The 20969-nt window shown below is 65.5% G+C and overlaps 1 protein-coding gene across 2 annotated transcripts; it reads right to left on the minus strand.

Annotated features, from left to right (window-relative positions):
* Positions 1-5303: 5303 nt before the first annotated feature.
* BGN (biglycan) lies at positions 5304-18181 on the minus strand. Of its 2 annotated transcripts, none has more exons than XM_037511790.2 (8): positions 18037-18181; positions 9514-9764; positions 9158-9270; positions 8592-8805; positions 7984-8094; positions 7741-7834; positions 7522-7660; positions 5304-6411 (listed from the first exon to the last, which is right to left on the minus strand). In XM_037511790.2, exons 2-8 carry the CDS (start codon positions 9752-9754, stop codon positions 6214-6216), a joined length of 1110 nt encoding a protein of 369 aa, XP_037367687.1. In that variant the 5' UTR covers positions 9755-9764; positions 18037-18181; the 3' UTR covers positions 5304-6213. The 2 variants fall into 2 exon arrangements, with proteins under 2 accessions (XP_037367687.1, XP_037367688.1); XM_037511791.2 differs by lacking the exon at positions 18037-18181 and adding an exon at positions 11521-11631.
* Between the last annotated feature and the right edge of the window lie 2788 nt (positions 18182-20969).

Below are 20969 nucleotides of genomic sequence, written 5' to 3' on the forward strand. Positions count from 1 at the left end.
GAGCACGGAGGGAGGGACGAGGCAGGGGGAGGAGGGAGGGAGCTGGGGGGGAGGAGGGAGGAGGCAGCGGCACGGGGGCCACGGGACTCGGAGCCACGCGCTGGTGTGTGCCCTTCTGCCCCGGACACTCGGGGGTGCCCACCTTCCCTGGTCTGCCAGTGCTCCAGAAAGGAACTGGCCAAGGGCGGCGAGAGCAACTGAAACTGGGAGCGCAGAGAATAAGCACCAATGCCTCCGAGGTGCCAGGCTGCTGCTCCTCAGACCCCTGCCACGGGTCAGTCTCCCCAGCAGTCAAACGGGGTATGAGGCTGGCAGCTGATGAGTAGCCAGGGCCCCCACCCCGGCGGGCTCCCAGGGGTGGACCTATGGAAGCCTGATAGCTGTCGGGAGTCGGGCCTGTAAGAACACTTTCCAGGTGCTCAAGGTCGCTGACCCCAAACTTTATCACTCACACCCCGTGGCGCAGGACACGCAAGAGACTGCACACCCTAAGGGAGACCAGCCCTTCTCAGCGAAGGCGGGACTGTGCCCACAGAGGGGCATACCGGCAGACCCACGTGTGTGCAGTGTGTGCATGCCCAACCACGCTCATGTGCTCACACACACCCGCCCATGCAGACATGCTGACACACTCCCATGCTCATGTACCCTCACACTCACACCCCAATGCAGGCAGCACCTGCAATCCAGGTGCACATGGGCGTGTCTGAGAAGAGGCCGGAGCAAATGTGTGCCCAGGCATCAGCTGGCCCGTCTGCACTGCTGGCCTTGGGAGCCCGAAGCTTCCCAGCTCCAGGGACAGTGGGCGCTCCCAACCTAGATCAGGCCTTTGCACCATCTGTGAGCAGCGAGCAGAAGTGTGAGGGGGTGGGGTGCGCAGGAGAGGCCGCCTGGAGGAAAGAAATGCCAGGTCCCCAGCCAGCCAGGTCCCCTGAGCCAGGAAGGTGGCTGCGAGAGAGGCCTGGACATGGCCCGAGGTCCAGCTCACGTGCATGCCAGGCCTGCTGTGTGGTGGCTGCAGGGACCGCAGAGCAGGGAGTTAGCAGGAGGGGAGCGAATGTGGCTCCATGGGTGTGGTCAAGGCCCACATAGCGTGGTGCTGGGGCTCCCAAAGGCCCTCTGAGGGGTGCCATGGTGACAGGCCTGCAGGCTACAGCGGTGCCCAGCTTCTCTGTGCTGCCCTGAGACACGCCCCCACAGAGGGATGTACCTGCTGACACATGCGTGCGTGCTTAACCACACGCACATGCTCATGCACCCATGTAGACATGCACACGCACATGCTCATGCATGCTTAATTACACACTCACACAGCTCTCTTACACACCACACCTCACACACGCTCACTCAGTATGCTGACACACAACAGCCATGTGTGTTCGGTTACTCAGTCCACATGCATAATCGATGTTCCTCCCTGACTCTCTCACTCACACACTTGGACACCCAGCCACACAGCACCCGGCCATTCCCAGCTGGCCATGCTTTTGCCCTCAGTCATGCCCCTGGCTGCCCTATGCCACAGAGATGCATGCTTCAGACCGCACAAGCCTGCTCACACGCATGCCTGCTGCCCCCCACACCTGCCCCTTCCTCACCCACCCCTGCTGCCCTTCTGGGTGTCAGCCCTGGGAAAGTGAGCTGGTGCTGATGGCCAGCACGCTGGCCCCTCAACCACAAGGCCACCCTGGGGCCAGCCTGCCTCGTGCCTAGAGCCCAGCCAGAACAGGAGCGGGAAGCCCAGTGGCGTGCCTTGGAGCCTCCTGTCACCACATAAGACCCTGCCACCTCGGAGCTGCTCTTGTCACGGCCACACGCTCGAAGGGCCACCAGACCCCCACTGGAGTAAGTGGCCAAGCTGGGCTTTCAGCCCACGCACCCATCTGATGGAAGAACAGCTCAGAGCTGTGGGATGCCCATCGGCACCTCTCCCCACACACAGCGGCCTTCTGTCTCGGTTTCCGAGGGTGGCAGGCTCCCTGGGATCTAGCTCAGTGGTGTGTTCTTCCACCCCAGACCGAGGCCCAGGCTCCAGAGCCAGAGGAGGCCGGGGGAGGCTGCTCTCCAGTCTCCCGTGGTGGCAGCAGGCGCACTCCTTGGCAGGGCTGCCACCTGGTCGCTATCTCCGTCTCAGTTACCTGTCAGCCTCTCCACAGACAGGTGCTTGGGAGGCCGGAGTGGGCCAGCTCGGGCAGAAGTTGGATGTGCCACACACCCTTGTGATGAGGCCCCAGGCCCAGGTTAGCCGGGAGAGGAGCAAGGTGTGTGGTTTGCAGGAAGGCTGGAGGGACTGGGCCCAGCCCTTCCAGTGCCGTGGAAGTCCCCCATCCCCAGCAAACTCGGTCCAGCAGCTGATGGGCAGAGAGGGGATGACCCCTTCGTGGGGTTTGATACAGTTGGCCCTCAGCCAGGGCTCCTGGCACTGACAGGAAGGGCCCAGGCCCTGGAGTGAGGAAGCCAACTGCCAGTGTCAGGGTGGCCCTTGCTCACCTGAGGGTGCTGAAGGGGGAGATCTTTGCTAGAAAGTTCTTCTTTATGCCAAGTCCTGTCTTCTGCTTGGGGGAAAGCCTGAGAGAGAACTCCCTGCCACTCTGCACCCCGCTCCCCACCTCCTGTCCCCTCCTCCCCGCTGTGGCTGTGCTCCCTCTGGCCTCCTAAGGAGCCCCTGACGCCCACATTGGCTTTGGCTTCCTGCCCGCTGTCCCCACCCAGGCAACCCCCAGAGGTACTCTCAAGCCAAAGAAATCCAGCTGGCCCCAGAGGCCCACCCGCACCCCAGCGCCACGGGCACCTGCAGAAGGCCCTCACTGTCACTTCCTGTTGACTGCCTCCTGGAGCCCTCGGCAGCCTCACCCTGCTCCCCCACTCCCTCAGCTGCTTCTGCCCCAGGTCCTTGCCACCGGGGTCCCGCCCCCTCTGCTTTCCCTCGGGCCCGGCTGTGGCTGGCCCAGCCTCCTCTGGGGACAACAATCCTCAGCCCGACCGGCCTTGAGTCAGAAGAACCTCTGGCTGCACTCTGGGCCCCTCTCTTCACGTGACCATGCTTTCCCTGGCTGAGATCTCAGACCTCGCCCCCCAAGGCCTGGGGCGGTGGGGGTGGGGGGCGGTCTGGCCAGCCGCAGTCTGTGGCATGTGCCCTGATAAGCGTGTGTCCTCATCCCCGCAGACAGACCAGGGCTTATTCGGAGAGGCTTTGTAGAGGTGATGAAGTTAAGAATCTTGAGATGGGAGGTCCCCCAAGATTACCCCGGAAGGACAACAAGGGATATTGACAAGTGTCCTCAGAGGAGAGAGGGGCTGAGGGGATCATGCCATACCAGACAGGCCAGGAGGCTCTGGCATAGAGGAGGCAGAGATGGAGGTGACAAGTCCACCAGCCAAGGAACTCCTGGGGGCCCCCCAGAAGCTGGAGAGGGCAAGGGAGCCACCCCAGACTTTTTGGAGGGAGTGAGGCCCCACAGACACCAGGATTTCAGACTTGTGGCCTCCTGAACTAACCCGGGAGAGACTCAGAGCCCCTGGAAGCTCTGGCTTCCCTAGAGTCAGGCCCTACACACCCCTCCCCTCCAGCTCCCAGGGGCTCAGTACATTCCCCCTGGAGGTTCTGGAAAGCCAGCATCCTCTGCACACTTGGGGTTGGCTGTGGCCCTCAGAGTGGCACTCCTGCCAGCCCACCGGCCTGCAGGCCAGCTCAGCTCCTGGGCACCCTGCCCCTGCCCTGGCAGCCTGGGAGCCCTGTCCAGAGCAGAGGCAACTTGGCTTCTTGCAGCCCCTGCCTGCCCCTGGCCCCCACTGGAGCCTGGCCCGCAGGGGTGGAGCCTGGAGGCCACAGGCAATAGAGTAAGGCTGAGCCACTGGAGCCGTTTGAAGAGGGGCTGTGCCTCTGATGCCCTGCTCCCCACCCCTGCCATGCCATTGGCAGCCTGGCTGGCTGCCCCTCCAGCAAGCCCCAACTTGTCTAAACCGGAGCGGTGGATTTGGCTTAGGCTCCAGCTGGGCCCGCCACCTCCAGAAGGCACCTGACCTGCCACAAGTACTCGGAAATGTCCCCCACCCCAGGCCCGTGTCGCTCCAGGGCTGCTCCTTGGCTGCGGCTCCTTCAGGGGACTCTCGTGTATGTGAAAGTTACAGGGGCGCGGGAAGCTGGCAGGGTTAACCTTGAGGTGACCATGGTTTTTTTTTTTAAAGTTCCATCTTTCTCAATTTTTGTGTCATCATCATCATCAGATGGTTTGCAACACATTTGTGAGTGGGGGGCGATTTGCCTTTGATCTGCTGTTCCGGGACGGGAGATTGGCCTCCGTCAGCCCTTTGCTCATCTCCCCAGGGCTCTGCAGGCCCCCTCACAGCGTCCAGTCTGGGCAGGACACCGTCCCCTACACTGTGAGCCCTGCGGGGCCGTCCCTGGGGCCCAGCCAGAGGCTCCTCTGCACCTCCTGGCTTCCGCCCAGCCAGGGGACTTGACGAAGGCCCTGGCTCCTGCCCCGGCCAGCACAGCTCCACAGAGACGCTGGGCTGTGGAGCACTCGGCTCAGAATAGCGCTGTGGTGCCGGCGGCGACCTTCTGCCAGTGGCCGCCGCGCTGAGCGGGGCCTCCCAGCCCCAAAAGAGAAAGCCAAGAGCACCAGCTGCCCTGGTGCCGGGCACAAGGGCATGGAGCTGGCGTATTCAGAACTAGCGCGTGGCGTCTCTGGGCTTCTGCCCTCCTGGGCTGGTGCTCCCGGAGGGCCCCGCCTGCTCTACTGTCTTGGGCGGCCGGTGAAGTCCAGGGTCCCGACACCTGAGGCAGCGGCCCCTCCCATGGGGCTCTGGCCCGCCGCTGCCTCAGCTCTCTGGGCTTGTGTCTGAGGGGCACCTTTCCGGGGCAGGCCTGTGTCCTCAGGCTAGCGCCTGGGTCCTGTGCCGGGAGCGACGCCACACACTGCCCCCAGGCCCGCGCTCCTGGTGCACAGGGCGACCTCCTGGATGGGGGTCTGCGGGGACCCTGCCGGCCCAGCCCTGGCTGCGCGCCCTCTGGTGCTCACACAACCTGGACGCCTCTGCCCTATGATTTCCAGGCTCCCGGCACAGGGTGGGGCCGAGCCTGGTGCTCTGCAGTGGCAGGTGCTTGGTGAGCGCTGCTCTCTAGAAGCAGACGCTCCCTTGGGCCCAGTCTACAGAAGGGCCTGGAAAGGAGGGGCACTGACCCGGGCGCAATGTGCACCCTGAGGCTGGGCAAGTGGCGAAGAGGAAGCTTAGAGCCAGCGGGCGTGGAGAGGCAGAGCCCGGGCTCCCCTTTCTGCTCGGGGCCCCAGGGCCAGCCCAACACCGACGCACACACAGCTGCATGCACAGCGCTTCTTTAATTGAAGGACAGCAACAGCCTCAGAAGCAGCTCCCCCGTTGAAGGGTCACTGCTTGATCCCTGCCTGGGCCCCGAGCTCAGGGGAGGAGGACCTAGTCATGGGGGCCGAGGAGGGCCGAGAGAAGCCCTGCTGGGAGTTCAGGGGGTGCTGCGCCTCTCCCGGGGGCGGCCTCGCAGGGTCGGGTGTGTGGCACAGAAGGTGGCGAGCGGGTGCAGGTCCTGGCCCCCTGAGGCTGTGCCACTCCTCCAGGACCCTCCGGGTTTGGGGCCAAGGTCTGGGCAACTGCCTCCCCCTGGCTTGTCTGGGCAGGGGCTGCACAGAGGCCAGGCTGAGGGTTAGGACGTGGGAGGGGAGAGGGAGGACCAGAGCAAGGGGCGGGAGAGGGCTGGCCCGTTTCTGTGCAGCCAGGTGGCTTGCGTGGCGGGGCCATGAACCTGCAGGAGGGCGGGAGGCGCACGGGAGGCCAAGGGTAGCAAGTCGAGCCAAGGAGGGTGGGAGGCTGGCAGGACATGACAGAGTGCTGGGGTGGGGGGGCTGCTGTCTCCGTCCGTCCCAGCCCCTCCTGCTCCCCAGACTCATGGACCATGCTCCTCACGCTGGGGCCTGGGACAATTTGGTTTTGGGGTGAATGGGAAGAAAGGTTTGAGGGGCTGCCTCTGAGTGGCCACGATGAGTGGGCTGGGGCAGCTCCGCGAGGGGCCTGACACCCACCTGCACACTTGGGAGCCAGGGAGAGCGTGTCACAGGGCAGTGAGTAGGGGTCGGGGAGCGAGGCTGGGGCTGGGCTGGGTGTGGCTCGACTTGGGGCTCCACTCCCACTTGGTCCCCCAGAGGCCCCACCTGGGTGGCCAGGCTGCCTCTGCCACCTCTACTTCTTGTAGTTGCCGAACTGGATGGCTAGGCGGTCGGTGACGCAGCGGAAGGTGGCTGGCTGCACCTCCCAGTAGGGGACGGGGTTGTTGAAGAGGCTGATGCCATTGTAGTAGGCCCGCTTCACCCCAAAGCCCACGGGGCAGAAGTCGTTGACGCCCACCTTGGTGATGTTGTTGCTGTGTAGATACACCACCTGGGGGCAGCAGGAGTGCCCAGGCTCAACTCCGAGAGCCCGGCTGGCCCTCACCAGCCTCCCCAGCCCGTTCGGGTGTGGGTGGGCCAAATGGAGGCAGAGCCCGAAGGGGCGGGCTCCCACCCTTTCTGAGTCCTGCCCTGCCTCGCGGAGCCGCCTCACCCCCGGCACGCGCATGGCCCTTGGGGGCTCGACGCGGTTCTCCCACGGTGGATACTTGGCTATGGCTGTTGCGCAGGAGTTGGGCGTGATTAAGGCGCTGGTGTGTGACCAGGAACCCGGATGAAGGGTTTAGGCAGGGTGGGGGGAAGGGGCTTGTGGCAACTGCAGCTAGGGGAGCAACCTCTCATCCAGAGACCCAGGGCGCAAGGGGGCCAAGCCTGCCAGGTTCCCAGCTCTTTCTCTCGGTTCTCAGGGGCACTTGCTGCCTAGTATTCCCCCAACTTCCTGAAAACCCTCTCTTCCAGGGGATGAGCTAAGGGGACAGGCAGAGCGCAGGGGCGGGTAGGGTGGGAACCCAGAGCTCAAGGAGAGGTGTGCAGACTGCCGCAGCGCCCTCTAGAGGCGGAGAGGACACTGGCCACTAGAGGGTGCACTCAGCCCAGCCCCCGCGCCCCTCCATTCAGGGCCCAGCTGGGTGGGTGGCTCTGGCTGACAGCCAGGAGGAAGAGACTGAGGCCCAGAGCCTGGCCAGGGAAGGCCAATTTCACCCGTATGACTGGACAGCAAGCCAGGGACAGGGTCCTCTGACACAACCCCGGGCAAACCCGGGCCCACTGGCCCAATCCCAGGAACCTACCTCCTGCCTTGGGCTGTCTCAGTCTTGCTACAGATCTGTGCGCCCCCTGTCCTGACTGTCTCCTCACCCCCCAGGCCTTTCTGCTGTCTGCCCACCTCTGCAGGCCCTCCCCACTTGTCCTCTGCCCTCCTCACTGCCCACCCAGCAGGGCCTGCTCCCTCCTCTTCCTCAGCACCGAGGAGGGCTCCAGGCGATGGGCTTCTTCGCAAATGAGGACACGTGGTCCCAGCCACTCTGTACCTGGGCCCACGCCAGGCAGGAGCACAGGCTGCTGTCCTGCCCCAGTCCCGGCCTGGGGCTGCGTCTCTCACCTGCAGGAGCTTGAGGTCCGGAAGGCCGGCAGGCACCCTGGACAGTTTGTTGTTGTCCAGATGCAGCTCCCGCAGCGTGGGCAAGAAGCTCAGGCTCCCATTCTCGATCATGCGGATCTGGTTGTGGCCCAGGCCCAGCCTGTGTAGGGACAGGGAGAGGGAGTGAGAGGCCCCAGGAGAAAAGCCGGGGGGTGGGGCCCGCACCCCAGTCCCGCACACCTGGAAAGCCTGGAGTAGCGGAGCAGGTCCTCCAGCTCGATGGCCTGGATCTTGTTGTGGTCCAGATGCAGCTCGTTCAGCGTCTCCGGGAGGTCTGCGCAGAGAGGGCCCGGGCTGAGAGCAGCAGGTGGTGGGCTGGGGGCTGCCGAAGCCCTCCCTGAGAGGACAGGCGGGTGCAGCTGGCTCCTGCCCCTCCAGCACTGCCCACCTGGGCCTGCACTGGCAGGAAGTCTGCTTCCCTACCTTTGGGGATGCCGGTGAGCTTGGCCTCTGAGATGCGCAGGTAGTTGAGCTTCAGGCCATCAAAGGCTCCAGGCTCAAAGCCGCTGTTCTCCAGGGGATTCCCGCCCATCTCTAGGAGAGAGGCCCCTCAGTTCAGAGCCAGCGGGGGTGGCTCCCCACACACCTGTCAGGCTCCTGGCTGGGGCTCTCTGGCAGCCCTGCCAAGGTCCACTCCCCCTCCACCTCCTGAAAACGTGGTCATTGATGGGCTAACTGCAAACTCCTAGCTGCTTGAGACTATTAGGCCCCAAGGGCACAGGCCCTGGCATGGGCTGAGGGGAGCAGGAGGAAAGGGAGGGAGCCAGAGAGAGCAAGGTGGGACTGCTCCCGGCCAGCTGCCTGGCCGCTCTACGGCCTGGAGTGTGTGTCCATCGTGAGGGCGGCTGGCGAAAGGCAATTTTCTTCTAACTTTTTCCACAGGACCCTTGAACTGACCCTTTAATGCCCCTGTCCAGTTTCTCAGCTAAGCGCTCTGGGGCATGCCCTTAGAGAATCTCCAGAGTGTTCTGCGAGGCCCACCGGCCTCCTTCCAGCCGCTTGCCCGCGGCGGCCCTCTCGGGCGCACTCACCGATGCAGTTCATGTTGCGCAGGCCGCTGAACACGCCCTTGGGCACCTTGCGGATGCGGTTGTCGTGGATGCGCAGCTCCACCAGGGAGCTGGGCAGGTTGGGCGGGATCTCCACCAGGTGGTTCTTGGAGATGTACAGCTTCTGCAGCTTCCGCAGGGGGCTGAAGGCCTTCTCGTGGACCCTGGAGATCTTGTTGTTCACCAGGACCAGTGCCTGCGGCGGAGCGGGCACCGGCGTGAAGGGCGCCATCGTGAAGAGCCCACTCCCGCCGCCCGTCCCGCCCCTGCCCAGCGCTCGTCCCCCCAGCCAGCAACTCCCTAGTGGGCCAAGCAGGGCGCCAGCACTTGCCCTGTGCCTGGCCCAGCCTGCCCCTGCTGCGTGCCTCAGTTTCCCCACTGGCACCCTGTGTGGCTGCAAGGACCCGATGAGGTGAAGCCTGGGCCACAAAGCGAAGTTGCACGTCCACCAACCTGCTCCCGCCGCCTCCCACCGTGTGCCCCGCCGCACACCCATCTGGATCCAGACCCCAGGGCAGACCTCCTGCCCAAGGCGCTGGCAGCCTTACATAGAGGCTATGGAGGCCTTTGAAGTCCTCCCGGCGGAGCTCCGAGATGTCGTTGTTCTGCAGGTCCAGCAGCGTGGTGTCAGGCGAGATCTCCCTGGGCACAGCCTTCAGACCTGGGGGCAGCGCCACCATCACCGGGGTGGGCCCGGGCCCCGGCGGCCAGGGCTCCCCCACGGAGGCGCAGAAGCTCCAGGGCTTGCGGAGGGAGGCTTTTCTGGAACCCCATTCCCGGGCAAGCCAACCGCCGCCTGGCTGGGGGGATGTTCTCCCTGCCCTCTCCCTGCCCTCACCCTGCCATGCCCACCCCCAAGGCGGATGCCTCCCTGCACGCGAGCCCACCCTGGCCCAGCACTGACCCAAGTCAGAGCACTGAACCACCCGCAGGTGGCAGTGGCAGCCGAAGGGACACACGGCACTGAAGGTGGGCGTGAATGAGTCCAGGTCCGGGGCGCCCGAGGTCGTGCCGGCTCCGGAAGCCTCCTCGTCGTTCATCATGGGCAGCCCGTCATCCAGGGAGAAGTCCCAGAAGCCCTTCTGCTCAAAGGGCAGCGCCTGGCTCAGGGCCAGCAGGGACGCGAGGCACCACAGGGGCCACATGGTGGTGTGTCTGGGAGACCAGGGCAGGGGGTGATGTCAGGGGTGCCCGCTGGCTCCCCCCCCCCTCAGCAGCGCTGGGGACCCGCATGTTGGCAGCACGCTGTCTCCCATCCTCAGCCAGACCCGGGACAGCAGGACAGGAGCGACAGAGGGAGAGGGTGTGGGCACACAGGATGGGGGTGCTGGTCCTCCTCTACCCGGGCAACACGTGGCTTCCGGGGCGGGGGGATGCAGTGTTTTCTCAGTTAACAAGTCCACGCATGCATGCACACTCGCGCCACGCCACACGCACGCTCGCTGAGTCAGCTGGAGGCCTGCGGGGGTCAGTGAGAGACGGGAGGCGGCCGGCAGGGAAGCCAAGTGTTTGCCCCTCACAGGCTTTGGAGAACTCAGGCTGAAGCTACCACCGCGGCGTGTGGGCGAGCGGCACTGCTCAGGGCCTCGTGGGCTCCCCGTTCCAAGACCCGGTGCCGCTTCCTTCCCGCCTGGAAGGGAAGGCGCACGCCGCTGGCGGTGCACCACGTTTCTCTGAGAAAGTGGAGAGGCCGTGGCACAGGGCCAGGCCAGCAAAACAGGGAAACAGAGGGCTGGCCCCTGGAGGTGCAGGGCTGACGGCCCCCACTGCCCTGCACCTCCACCCCGCCACCCCGCCCAGAGCCCAGCCCCCTGGAGCGGCCCCCAAGGGGAGAGGCGGCTGCCAGGGTGGTGGGGCAAGGTCAGACTTGTCTGGAGGCCCCCCAGGCTGGGCAGCGGAGTTGGGGGAGGGGACATTGCCCTGCCCGAGCCTGCCCTGCTCCCACATCTGCTGACTGCCGTCCTCCGTCCTGCGGAGGCTGGAGGCTCCGCTGCAGAAAGTGCTAAGCAGGGAAGGCCAGGGCCATGGTCCCCACGCCGTCTCCCCGCTCTCCCTGGGAGGCCGCGGCGTGTTCTCATCTGTTAAGCAGGAGCAACCGCTCCTGCCCTGCTCCTAGGCTCAGGCGGCCGTGGTGGCCCTGGGCACAGCTGTGGCGGGGAGCCAGGGGGGAGCCAGGGGGCCCACCCAGGGAGGCCCTCACTTGGGGCCTACCTTGGCCGGCGAGGGGCTGCATGGGGCTTCAGAGGAGTAGGGTGAACCCCAGCCTGATGACTGCTGCGATGGCAGGGGCCCTGCAGCAGCACCCGAGCAGCAGCGTACCCTGGCTGCTGCTTTGTGACCTGCAGCGCCGGGCAGGGGGGCGGTGCGGGGTGGGGGCGGCAAGACCACCTCCAAGCCTGGACATAATCACCCATACCTAGGGTTCCCATGGGCCCCTGAGTGTCCCCCCATCCACACCCCTCAGTCCTACCCTGACCGGGCTGCTCACCACCCACCCTCGGGTCCCATCATCCCCAGGGGCAGAGCTGGGGCATGTTGGGCAGGGACAGGGCATGGGCTCAGCTTTGGAGACAGCCCTAGAGTGGCCCCAGCAGGCCCCGAGAGTCCTCCCGAGTCCATGGCCCTTAGGGACAGGCCTGGAGAGGCTGTCTGCCTGTCTCAGTTCAGAAAATGAGCCGCACCGCCCCGCGACAGGCGCGTCCTGGGGCTGTTTCTGCAGACACTGCAGACACAGAGAACTGGACTTCATGCTGAGCCCCAGGTCATGGGGCGTCTCCGAGTTGAGGTTCACCCAGCCTCCCCGGTTGGCTCAAGCCTCAAAATGCACGACCACACCCCAGGTCCCATCAACCCCAGGCTGGACCCCAAAAGGCCTGGATGTAGTGTAGGGGGCAGCCCCGCGGTGGCCTACCTGGGCAGCCTCTCCCTCCTTTCCCCGGGTATGCCAGGCCCGCCAGCTCTGCCTCTGGACCAAGGGAGGAGGAGGAGCCGCGGGAGAAAGGAGGAAGGGGAGGGTGAAGGCGGGAGAGCAAGATGGATTGGGAGAGGGAGGAGACTGCTGCCTCCCCCTGCCCTGCACCCCTGCCAGAGCGCTGCCCCTGGGGATGAGTCAGGGCTGGGAGGCTCTGCTGCCGCCAGGCCCCCTGGCCAGGTTGGGGGGGGCAGCTGTGGGGAGAGGCTGAGCAGACAGGCCCCCTTCCAGCCTGCCTGAGGGTTGGCAGGGCTGGAGGTGCCCCCAGGAAGCCTCTGCCCCGGCATGGGGAGGGGGAGGGGCAGGCTCTTCGAAGGCCACCAGGGGCAGGACAGGCCGCTCAGACCCCAGGCCGCTCAGACTCGTGGGACGAGCCCATGCACTGGAGGGGGGTAAGCCAGCTGGGGGCAGCCCCCCCGGTGTTGCAGCGCCTGCCAAGGGGCTGGGGGAAGGGTGTGGAGAGGGGCCAGTCCCTGCACAGGTCCCGGCTGGCGCGCAACCCTCCCACTGAGGCCCGTGGCAGCGGCAGGACAAGGTCCGCCTGTCTCTCCCGCTCCGGAGTGGGCCCGGGCAGTGCCAGGCTGTCAAGGCGGTTGCCACAGGCCTTAGGCACAGGTCTGTCCCTTGAGGAAACTGGTTGGGCACTCCACTCAAGTCAGCATTTTCTGGGGGGAGGGGAGAGAGCTCCCCGCAGAGCCAGGAGGAGCCTCGGGAGGGCCGGGACAGGAGAAAGGCCCCCTGGGCCCCCACACAGTTCTTAGTCCCATTTTATGGAAGTGAAAGCCAAGGGCTCAGCCTGAGACGTGGAGCCCCAGTCCCGGGGGTGGGGAGGGGCAGGTCGGGGGAAAGGGTTGGGGGGCTGAGAATGCTGAGGTGGGTGGTGGTGACCCAAGAGGGGGCTGGAGGGCTATATATAGGTCTAGGCACCCCCCAGCCTAAACCTGCCCCCCCACAGAAGCAGGCAGGGCTGTGGCCTGGGACTCAGGCATCCACCACTGCCAGTCCCTCCCTGCCAGGACCTCTGGGCCTGTTTTCTGCCATCAGCCTCTGAGGGTGGGTCCCCAAGGACTTCAGGGAGGGCCTCAAGCCTCATCAAAGGGTGCCATGTGCTTTTTGGACCCCCTTCTGGAGCCAAGGGAAGAAGTGAGGTGTGAGGAGGAAGAGGCCGGGCTTCCTGGCGCCTGCGCCCCAATAGCACATTCCTTGTCTGCTTCTGGGAGCGGCACAGTCCCCAGTGGAGGGCTCCAGATTGCGGCCAAACAAGATGCCTGGCAGCCTCCGAGAACATGGAGGGGCCGTGCCAGGCATTCAGGCCAGGCCAAGGGCGGTGGGGAGCAAGGTCTGAGGTCTGGCAGGCCCTGGGAGGGTGCCCACAGATGTGCGCCCCGCAGCTGCCAAGTGGCAGGCGCTGAGTGCTGTCCTGTGGCCTCAGGCTGCAGAGCGCAGCTGGAGCCACCCAACCTGATTTGACCCTTCGCCACCTCCCAGCCAGTGCTGCTGGGGTCCTGGCACTGCAGGATGCCCCCTCTGTTCACCAAAGCCCGCTGGGCCCAGCTTCACCCAGCAAACCAGAGCGGGGGCAGGGAGGGGGCAGGGGTTGCTGCCCAGAGCTCTGCCCGCCAGGTGGGTAAGTGCCCAGGCCCAGCCGCTGCTGCTGCTCCTGCCAGGCCTAGCCTACGCTGGCCAGTCAAGTGGCGAGAGGGACTTGGGCCACCCAGGGGTCTGCCGAAGTCCGAGTCTGGGGTAACACTGTGGGGGCTGGTCATGGCTGTCTGCATGCACCCCAGTCCCCGCTGCGCCCACCGCCATTGCTTCAGCAGACCAGCCAGGCCACAAGGGGAGCAGATGGCAAGGTGTGGCCAGGGAACCTGCCGGTCGCTGCGGCCCTCGTGCAGGTGGGGTGAGGCCTGGAGCTGGGGTGGACTGAACGCAGGCCCGGGGCACTGCAGAGAACCAGCCCGTGGGCTGTCAAGGTCTGGCACTGGAGCAGGGCTGAGGTGCTGGGTGCTGTCCAGGCCAGATCGCTCTTCTCATGGCTGCGAAGTACAGCCATCCACCCCACCCCCACCCCGCCCAGAAGCAGCAGGTAGCAGGGTCCAACTGCTGGCCTCCCGCCATGCAGGGGTCAGGCCGCCTATGACTCAGGTCACCGGGGGTCCTGGTTTCCTTTTTGTCCTCCCTCACCCTCCCGCATGCTACAGGAACCCTGAGCTCTTACTTGTCATGTTCTCTTGAGGAAGGGAAAGATCTACCGCCTAGTGGCAGGGCAGGGGACTCGGGGGATTCCTTGATGCAGTCCCCGCCTGCCCCCTCGAACCACAACCATCAGAAGGAAGCACCACCTGAAGCACTTGATGAATGGGGAAACTGAGGCCACTCAGCTGGGAAAGGGAGGGCCGGGACTCCATTGTCTGCTGTCTACTTGCCCCAGGGTCCGCCCCCCACCCCGCCCCCCCAGACAATGCCATGGGCTCTGACGTGAAAGGGCCCCAGACTCCTGGGGCTGCAGGAGGCCTGGCGCCCCTGGGTCCTGGTTGGAAAGCAGAGCCCGCTAGGGCGCTCTGGCCCTGGACAAGCCGGGGGCCTGTCTCTGGCTGCCTCCGTCAGTAGCCCCCACCACCCACAGGGCAGTGTACCCACCAGAGAGGAGGCCCCCCCGAGAAGCCAGGCCTGCAAGCGCCAGACCCCACAGGGTAGCGCCCTCACTCTGGCTCCCAGGCACCCCCCGCCTCGCTCCCTCTCAGATCTTGGCCAAGGGGCTTGGCTGTGCTCAGGACGGTGCGGTGATGGGAGTGGGCGCTCCAGTCCTTCCTTTCCCAGGTGCAGGGGCCCCAGGGCTGTGCGCCAGCTGGGACCTGCGCGCCCGCAACCCTGCAGGGCGTGCCTGGGCGCGCCTCCTCGCAGCTGGGCCACCTCTAAGGCCCCTGGACTTGGGTTACGGGGGTCAGTCACTTGCCTCCGGGGCCAGAGCTGTGGGGCCAGTCTGTGCCCTTTGCCCTCCAGCCCAACCTCTGCCCCCGCAATTCTCATTTCTGCAGCTGCTCGGGCCTCTGCCTGCTGTATCCCCCGGGGCCATCTGAACCCCAGAGGCAGCCGGTGGAGGAGGAGAAGGGGCCAGTTCGGAGTCGCGCAGGGTGCAGGCAGCGGCCGCCTCTCGGCCTCCAGCTCAGCCAGGGCCAGGGTTTCTGCAGCTTGGCCTTTGGATGCCGTGTGCAGACCAGGGGCCAAGGAGGCTGGGTAGACCCTGGCCCCCTACACCTGACAGATGGTCCCTCCAGGGTGCGGGTAGGCGAGGCCCGGGCTGCCTTATCAATTGCCAGGAGGCAACAGGGGCTCGTGTTCTGCAGAGTCCAGAAGAACTGAGGCTGGTGGGCACTAGACCAGAAGGCACCCTCGGTGGTGCCAGTGGGGTGGGGCTTCAGGAACTCCCAGGCAGCGAAGGACATCCCAGGGGCCCTCGGGCTGCAGGCTCTAGGTGGGAGAAAGGGCTGCTCTCCAGGAAAGTGGGGAGATGCACCCCAGTCCCTCCCCCAGGGAAGGTGGCCAAGAGGGCCCAGGCCCACCACCCCAGGGAGCCCTGAGAAGCGGCTTCCGGAAGGCTAGAGAAGGGTGTGACCAGAGGCTGGTCAGGTGTCCTCAGTGGGCCTCAGGTGCAGGGAGGACTAGACGAGCAGACACCCAGCCCATCTCCCTAGGCGCCCAGCCCACCCCCACTGGCCCCCTCTCGGATAGGAATTACAGAAAGGGCTCTGTGAGTGACCCCAGTGTGTGAGGGAGAGGATGGACACTGACTGCCCCAGGGGCAGCCCACGGAAAGGCGGGAGGGCCGCCCTGGCAAGAGCCTGTTCCGTCTGCCTGCAGAGGGCGCGCGAGCCACTTTGTACCCAGCACTCACAGCAGGGCGCCTCAGGAGAGTGCCGCCCCCAGACCCCAATCCAAGCCAAACCCCACCTTGGGGCCAGCCAGTCCCTGTCCACCAGGGGGCCAAGCCCAGCAGCTTAAGGCAGGGACCAGACTCTTGCTCTCTAAGTACAGGATGAGGAAGCGCTGGAGAAGGTCGCGGTGGGTGTGACGGTGAGGGCTGCGGGGCTAAGCGAGGAAGAGGAGGGGTCCCGGAGACCCTAGCTGCAGGGCAAATGGCCAGCAACGGGCCGTGGGGCTTCCGCTGGGAGTCTGAGGGGACACGTCGGGGGATGTCAATCTGGTGCCGAGTCCCCAAGGGGCGGGGACTAGTGACTGCCTGGACAGCTGGTGCTGTGATGCCTCCTGGGGCTTCTCCAGGGAGCAGAGGGGCGGGGTGGCCCCGGAAGCACGGGCGCGGAGGAAGGGGCAGCCCCTCAGCAGGCTGCGTGTGCACTGTCACTGCAGGCCGCGCCTCGCCCGGCTCGCCCGGCTTTGAGCGGTGGCTGGATGCGGAGCTGGAAGGGACGCTCAGGCCTGGCTGAGTGACCGCGGAAGGAAACGCTTTCCTCCTCTCCTTCCCCTTTCTTTGTCGTCCGAAGGGCCACGGCTGCTGGCTGCTCGTGGCGCGGGGAGAAAGCCAGGCCTGTGTGCCTAGGTCACCCGGCGCTCGGGACCCCTGACGAGAAGTACGTGCCGCCAGACCCATGAGGCCAGGGGCTGTGCCTCAGACACCCTGTCTGCGTCAGGGGGCCCCTCGTCCCTGCTCCAAGGCAGGGCACTTAAGCAAGGGGCGGTTAGTGTCCACCGTGACCTGGGTCCTCAGGGAAGGCCGGTGGCATGGTCTGGCAGGCCAGGGGCCAGGATAGCACCGGCAGCTAGCCAGCTGCCCTCCCGCCCCAAAACCCGCCCCTCCCATGGTCCTCACAGTCCTGCCCTCGAAGGCTCCCCCACACTGGCCCAGGAACCACTCTGAGGCAGGTTCCACAAGGAGGTGCCTCTGCCCGCCGCCCCAGAGGCACTCGGCGTCGGCAGCTGCGCGGCACCTGAGGAGGCTCGCCTGGATGTGTGCAGTCGTGCGCCCACCTTCTCCTAAAGAGGCCTCACCCCTGGGTTCAGAGGCCCAGAACCTTCTTTCCCGGCACCAAAGGAGGCCTGAGTACTTCCAGCTTATCTCAGTCTCAACAGCCCCTCCTGGACGGAGAGCTGGCGGGCAGGGCTGCACACGGGCAGAGGCGCCAGCCACACGTGCGGGCTGAGCAGCCTCCCTGAGCCCTGCCCGGCCCACCCCACCCACCACCCTGACCCGCTCGCAGCCGTCACAGACCTGGGCCCAGGCGCCAGCCCACCCTGGAACACCTGGGTGGCAGGAAGTGCTCCCATCCCCCCACCTCCCCTGGCACCCAGAGCGCCCGTTCTCCCTTGATCCCCCTCCAGGGCTCCCGTTACGGGTCCCTCAGCACGCTGGCCTTCGCTGGAGCTCAGCGGCCTCCCACTCCGGTCCCCACGCGGTGTGGCTGACGGTGCCATCATGAGTCACGCTCAGGTACACTAGACGGTCCCCTGGGACGTCAACAGCCCGGGTCAGCCATTGGGACCCCGGCTCTTGGCCCAGCTCTGTCCCGACTGGTGTGTGATGCGGGCAGGGCAGAGGAGAGGGCAGGGCGGCCCCCTCCCAAAGGGACGAGGGGGGGCTCTCTCCATTCCAGAGACACCTCATGCGCCCGTGAGGGCTGCCTTTGGGGGACAGGGAATTGTTCAGTTTGCTCTTGATCCCCACCCAACCCAGAGCTGTCCATTGTGAGACCTGATGTCCTGGCTTGGAAATGGGCCTGGGGCTTGGCGTTTACCCAGAATCTCCACACTGTCCAGGCCTGGTTTTCCCTCTGCCTCCCCCCTCATTCCGAGTCTCAGCCCTAGGGGCTGGACAAGACTGAGCCACCCGGGCAGCCTCACTCAGGCCCCCTGGCCAGAGTGCCACAGCCCTGTGCCTCACGGCGGGAGGTGGAGGCAGGGCGGCAGCCTGTGGGTAAGCGGAGTATCTGGGCAGGATGCCTGAGGTGTGCCCGGGAAGCCGGGTCTTGAGAAGAGGGGGTGACATCTGGCCCCGAGGCCCTCCTGCACCCTGCCGGTCACCCACACAGAGTCCGGCTGGCAGGGGCGCAGGGCACGCTGCCGGCAGAGAGAGAGGGCCCCCTGGGTGAGGGTGGGGGGTGGCAGTTGAGGGTGAGAACCCTCAAGGGAGAGACGGAGAGGGAGGTAGCGGAGCAGGGGTGAGATGTAGCTGGGTGAGGTCAGGGGGAGAGGGAAGGAGGCAGAGAGGGTGCTTGGAAGAGGGAGAGCAGAAGAGGCGGAAAAGGGAGGCGGAGCTGCAGGGTGCTGAGGAAGGCACACAGGGCGCAGGGGATCCAGGGCAGCCCGGCGGAGGAGGGCGGCAGGGCAGCGGACAGGGGCAGGGGCAGTGCGGGGCAGCCCGAGGATGGAGGGGGCCGCAGAGTAGGGCTGGGACAGCCAGGAAACAGCAGGGACGGTGGGGGGCTGGCGTGCAGGCCCTACCTGCACAGGGGAGCGGCCGGCACTGGCGGCTCGTGGGCAGGCTGGGGCGTCGGGTGGGTCCTGGGCCCGGGGCCTCTGAGAGCAGCCGCTCGCTCCAGAGCAGTTTGCAGAGAGAGGGAGACAGAGCAGGCAGGAGGGAGGCTGCGGCTGAGGCTGACTGGGAGGGGAGGAGGGTGGGGGCTGGTGGGGTGAGAGGAGGAGGAGGGAGGAGGGAGGGAGGAGAGGGGGAGGGAGAGAGGAGGGGCTTCTCGGCCCCCCGGACTGCTTCAAAGGGAGCAATTTTCTTGTAGACAGCGGGGCTAGCAGCCCCCCTCTTCCTGATGCCCCCAGCACCTCCTCACCACCCCAGTGCCCCTCCTTGGGGCATGCCGCGAATGGACACAGCTCGTTCCCACTCACCCCAGGCCTCCTGGCGTCTCTGGGCAGGCACAGCCTTAGAGTCAAACTTTCCACTGCCCAGATGGGGACACTGAGGCCTGGAGAGGGGCGGAGCCGGCTTGCTGGCAGTGGGCCAAGCAGAGGGACAGATTTGGTGAGATGGAAGATGGGGGGGTGGCCTGGGGGGGCTAGTCTGTTGAGTGGTTCCTGGAGTTCTGTCCTGAGCCCGCCCAGAGCCTCGGCCTGAGCAGAGAGGTGGTTCTTGGGGCCAGGCCAGCAGCTAGATGGGCCAGGTCAGGCTCCCGGTGTGGGGGCCATGCTGCCCCACCCCACCCAGCCATTTTTTTCCTCTCGAAAGGGGAACTGGTTCTATCATTGTGATCTCCCATAGGTGGATCTGAGCTGGGCCTGGCAGGGGTGGGGGGGGTCACAGATTCTGGGGTCCTCCCTAACCAGCTTCTCTGAGGCTCAGACACGGAGATGGGAGGGGCGACCTAGCAAGCCACACTTCTTGCTCAATCTGCCGGTCCCCAAGGACGGCTGACTGCTGCATGGGTGGTCGGTCACTCGGGGCTAACAGGGCAGCCCAGGCAGTGGCCCAGGAAGAGGCCATTCGTGAGCACATCTTTCACGAACAATCTGGAAGCTGGGCCACTTCCCGAGGGCCCACATGAGCCATGCACTGCCTGCACCTAGGGCCCTGAGCTTTAGCACAACACAGCCCCACCCCACCCCAGTGGGGCTGAGGGGTGTGTTCCCCCCAGCTTGGTGTCCATTGGATTGCAAGGCCGGGCCAGAGGTAGCCCCACGGGGGCTGACAAAGGCAAAGGTGTAGACAGGGAGCGATGCTGAGATCTGCAAAAAGAGTACGTGAGGCGGAGAGGGAAGAGGGCAGCAAGCACAAGGCTGGACGGCTCTGCGGTCACTGGCAAGGGCGTGCGGAAGCAGCCAAAGCTGAAAGGACCAGAGAGGGAGGCGCGTGCCGTGCCGGGAGAGCAGGCTGAGGTGCACCACCCGCCCACCGCCCGCTGTCATTGCGCAGGCAGAGGGCAGGTGGCTCTCGGAGGTCCCCGGGGCAAAGAGTGGCCCCAGGAGAGAAGCTGGGGAGCTCTGGCTCCCTCTGGTCTGTGAGCCGGGCCACTGCCATGGCCGGAGGGGGACTCAGAGGACACGTGCCCTGCTAGGCAGAAGGTCGGTTTGTCTGCTTGTGTGTTGAGTTTTTACTGTCCATTGGACATGTATTCAAACATCCTTAACAGTGGAAAGAGTAACACCGTGAAGCCCCCAAACCACAGTCACCTCCTGTCCCCTCTCTGTCCCCACGACCTCCCTGCTCTCTGGTGTGCCCCCCCCCTTTGGCCCAGATATCAACTAAGTCACCTAGAAACCTGCCAGCAGAGAGCAGCAAGCAGGAAGGGGAGCGGGGCTGAGGGAAACGTGCACATCTGAAGGGACAGAAAGTGGCTTCATGGCATCTTAGGGGCAGACGAAGGGGGCCTGGAGTGGTAGTGGCTAAGGGCAGGGGCTTTGAGCCAGGTCTTCCACAGGCCAGGGCCCGCCCGGGCTCGTGCCCCCACCTGCCCCATGGCGATCCTGCCGGGGCCTGATGAGTGAGAGGTAAAAGGGCCCTGCACCCAGCAGTCGGCTTTGCCTGGGGAGGCCCACTGCTGGGCAGGGCACTGGAGCTTTCTGGTTTCTTGCCTCTCCAGGGTCAGGGAACACCCCATGTGGGGCACACTTTACACTTGGGGGCTCTTCCCCATAGTTGGGGCTATGCCTGGGGTGATACTTCTGTAAATACAGTTCTGGTGCCTAGAAGGTTCTTGTCTCTGTGGTTTGCAGTCTGCAATAAGCCGGCCAAAGGCCCACTGAGTCACTTGCCTGGCCCTCTAATTTGGGGGCCACTCCCAGACCAGCCAGGCAGCACCTCAGTCCTGGGCCTCCCTCTCCTGTCCCTGCCCCCAGCCCAGCTCTCTCTGCGCCACAGACAGGCTGGACCCCAGCTGAAGCCACTCTGGGAATGGCGTGTCCCTGCTGCTTGAGGAGCTGGGGCCTCCGTCCTCTCAACTCCCAGGCCCAGAGAAGGCCGCCGGGGCAGGGGCGGGCAGGCGGACCTGGGCAGGAAGGAAGAGCAGGCATTTCCTCAGGAGGAGGCTGCTTGCCGTGTCTTAGCGCCGCAGGACAAGGTTGTGGAAGCGCCGGCCCATGGGGTAAGAGGAGTCACGCTAGGTACAGGGGTATGGAGGTGCAGCGTCTGGGGGACCAGTGCTCTCTCCCAGCATGTGCCGCACCTCTGTGATATCACCAGACAGACCCCCAAACTCCAGCCTGGACATGTCCCGCCCAGGGCCCCGGCGCACTCCTCAGCCTGGAGGTCCCTCCCCAGGAGACCCTTCTCCTGCCAGAAGGTGCCGGTGACCCGCCTGAAGTGGGGATGAGCCCAGCAGTGGCCCAGGCTTCCTAGGAAAGCACCCTCGGCCCAGCCATTGCCGGTGCCTGCTGGAGCAGACAGGTCTCTCAGCCATTGTGGGGTGGCCCGTTCTCCCCGTGTCCAG

This window comes from Talpa occidentalis, unplaced genomic scaffold, assembly GCF_014898055.3.
Source record: "Talpa occidentalis isolate TD23 unplaced genomic scaffold, MPIMG_talOcc4v2.1 talOcc4.15, whole genome shotgun sequence".
NCBI classification, from domain to species: Eukaryota; Metazoa; Chordata; class Mammalia; order Eulipotyphla; family Talpidae; genus Talpa; species Talpa occidentalis.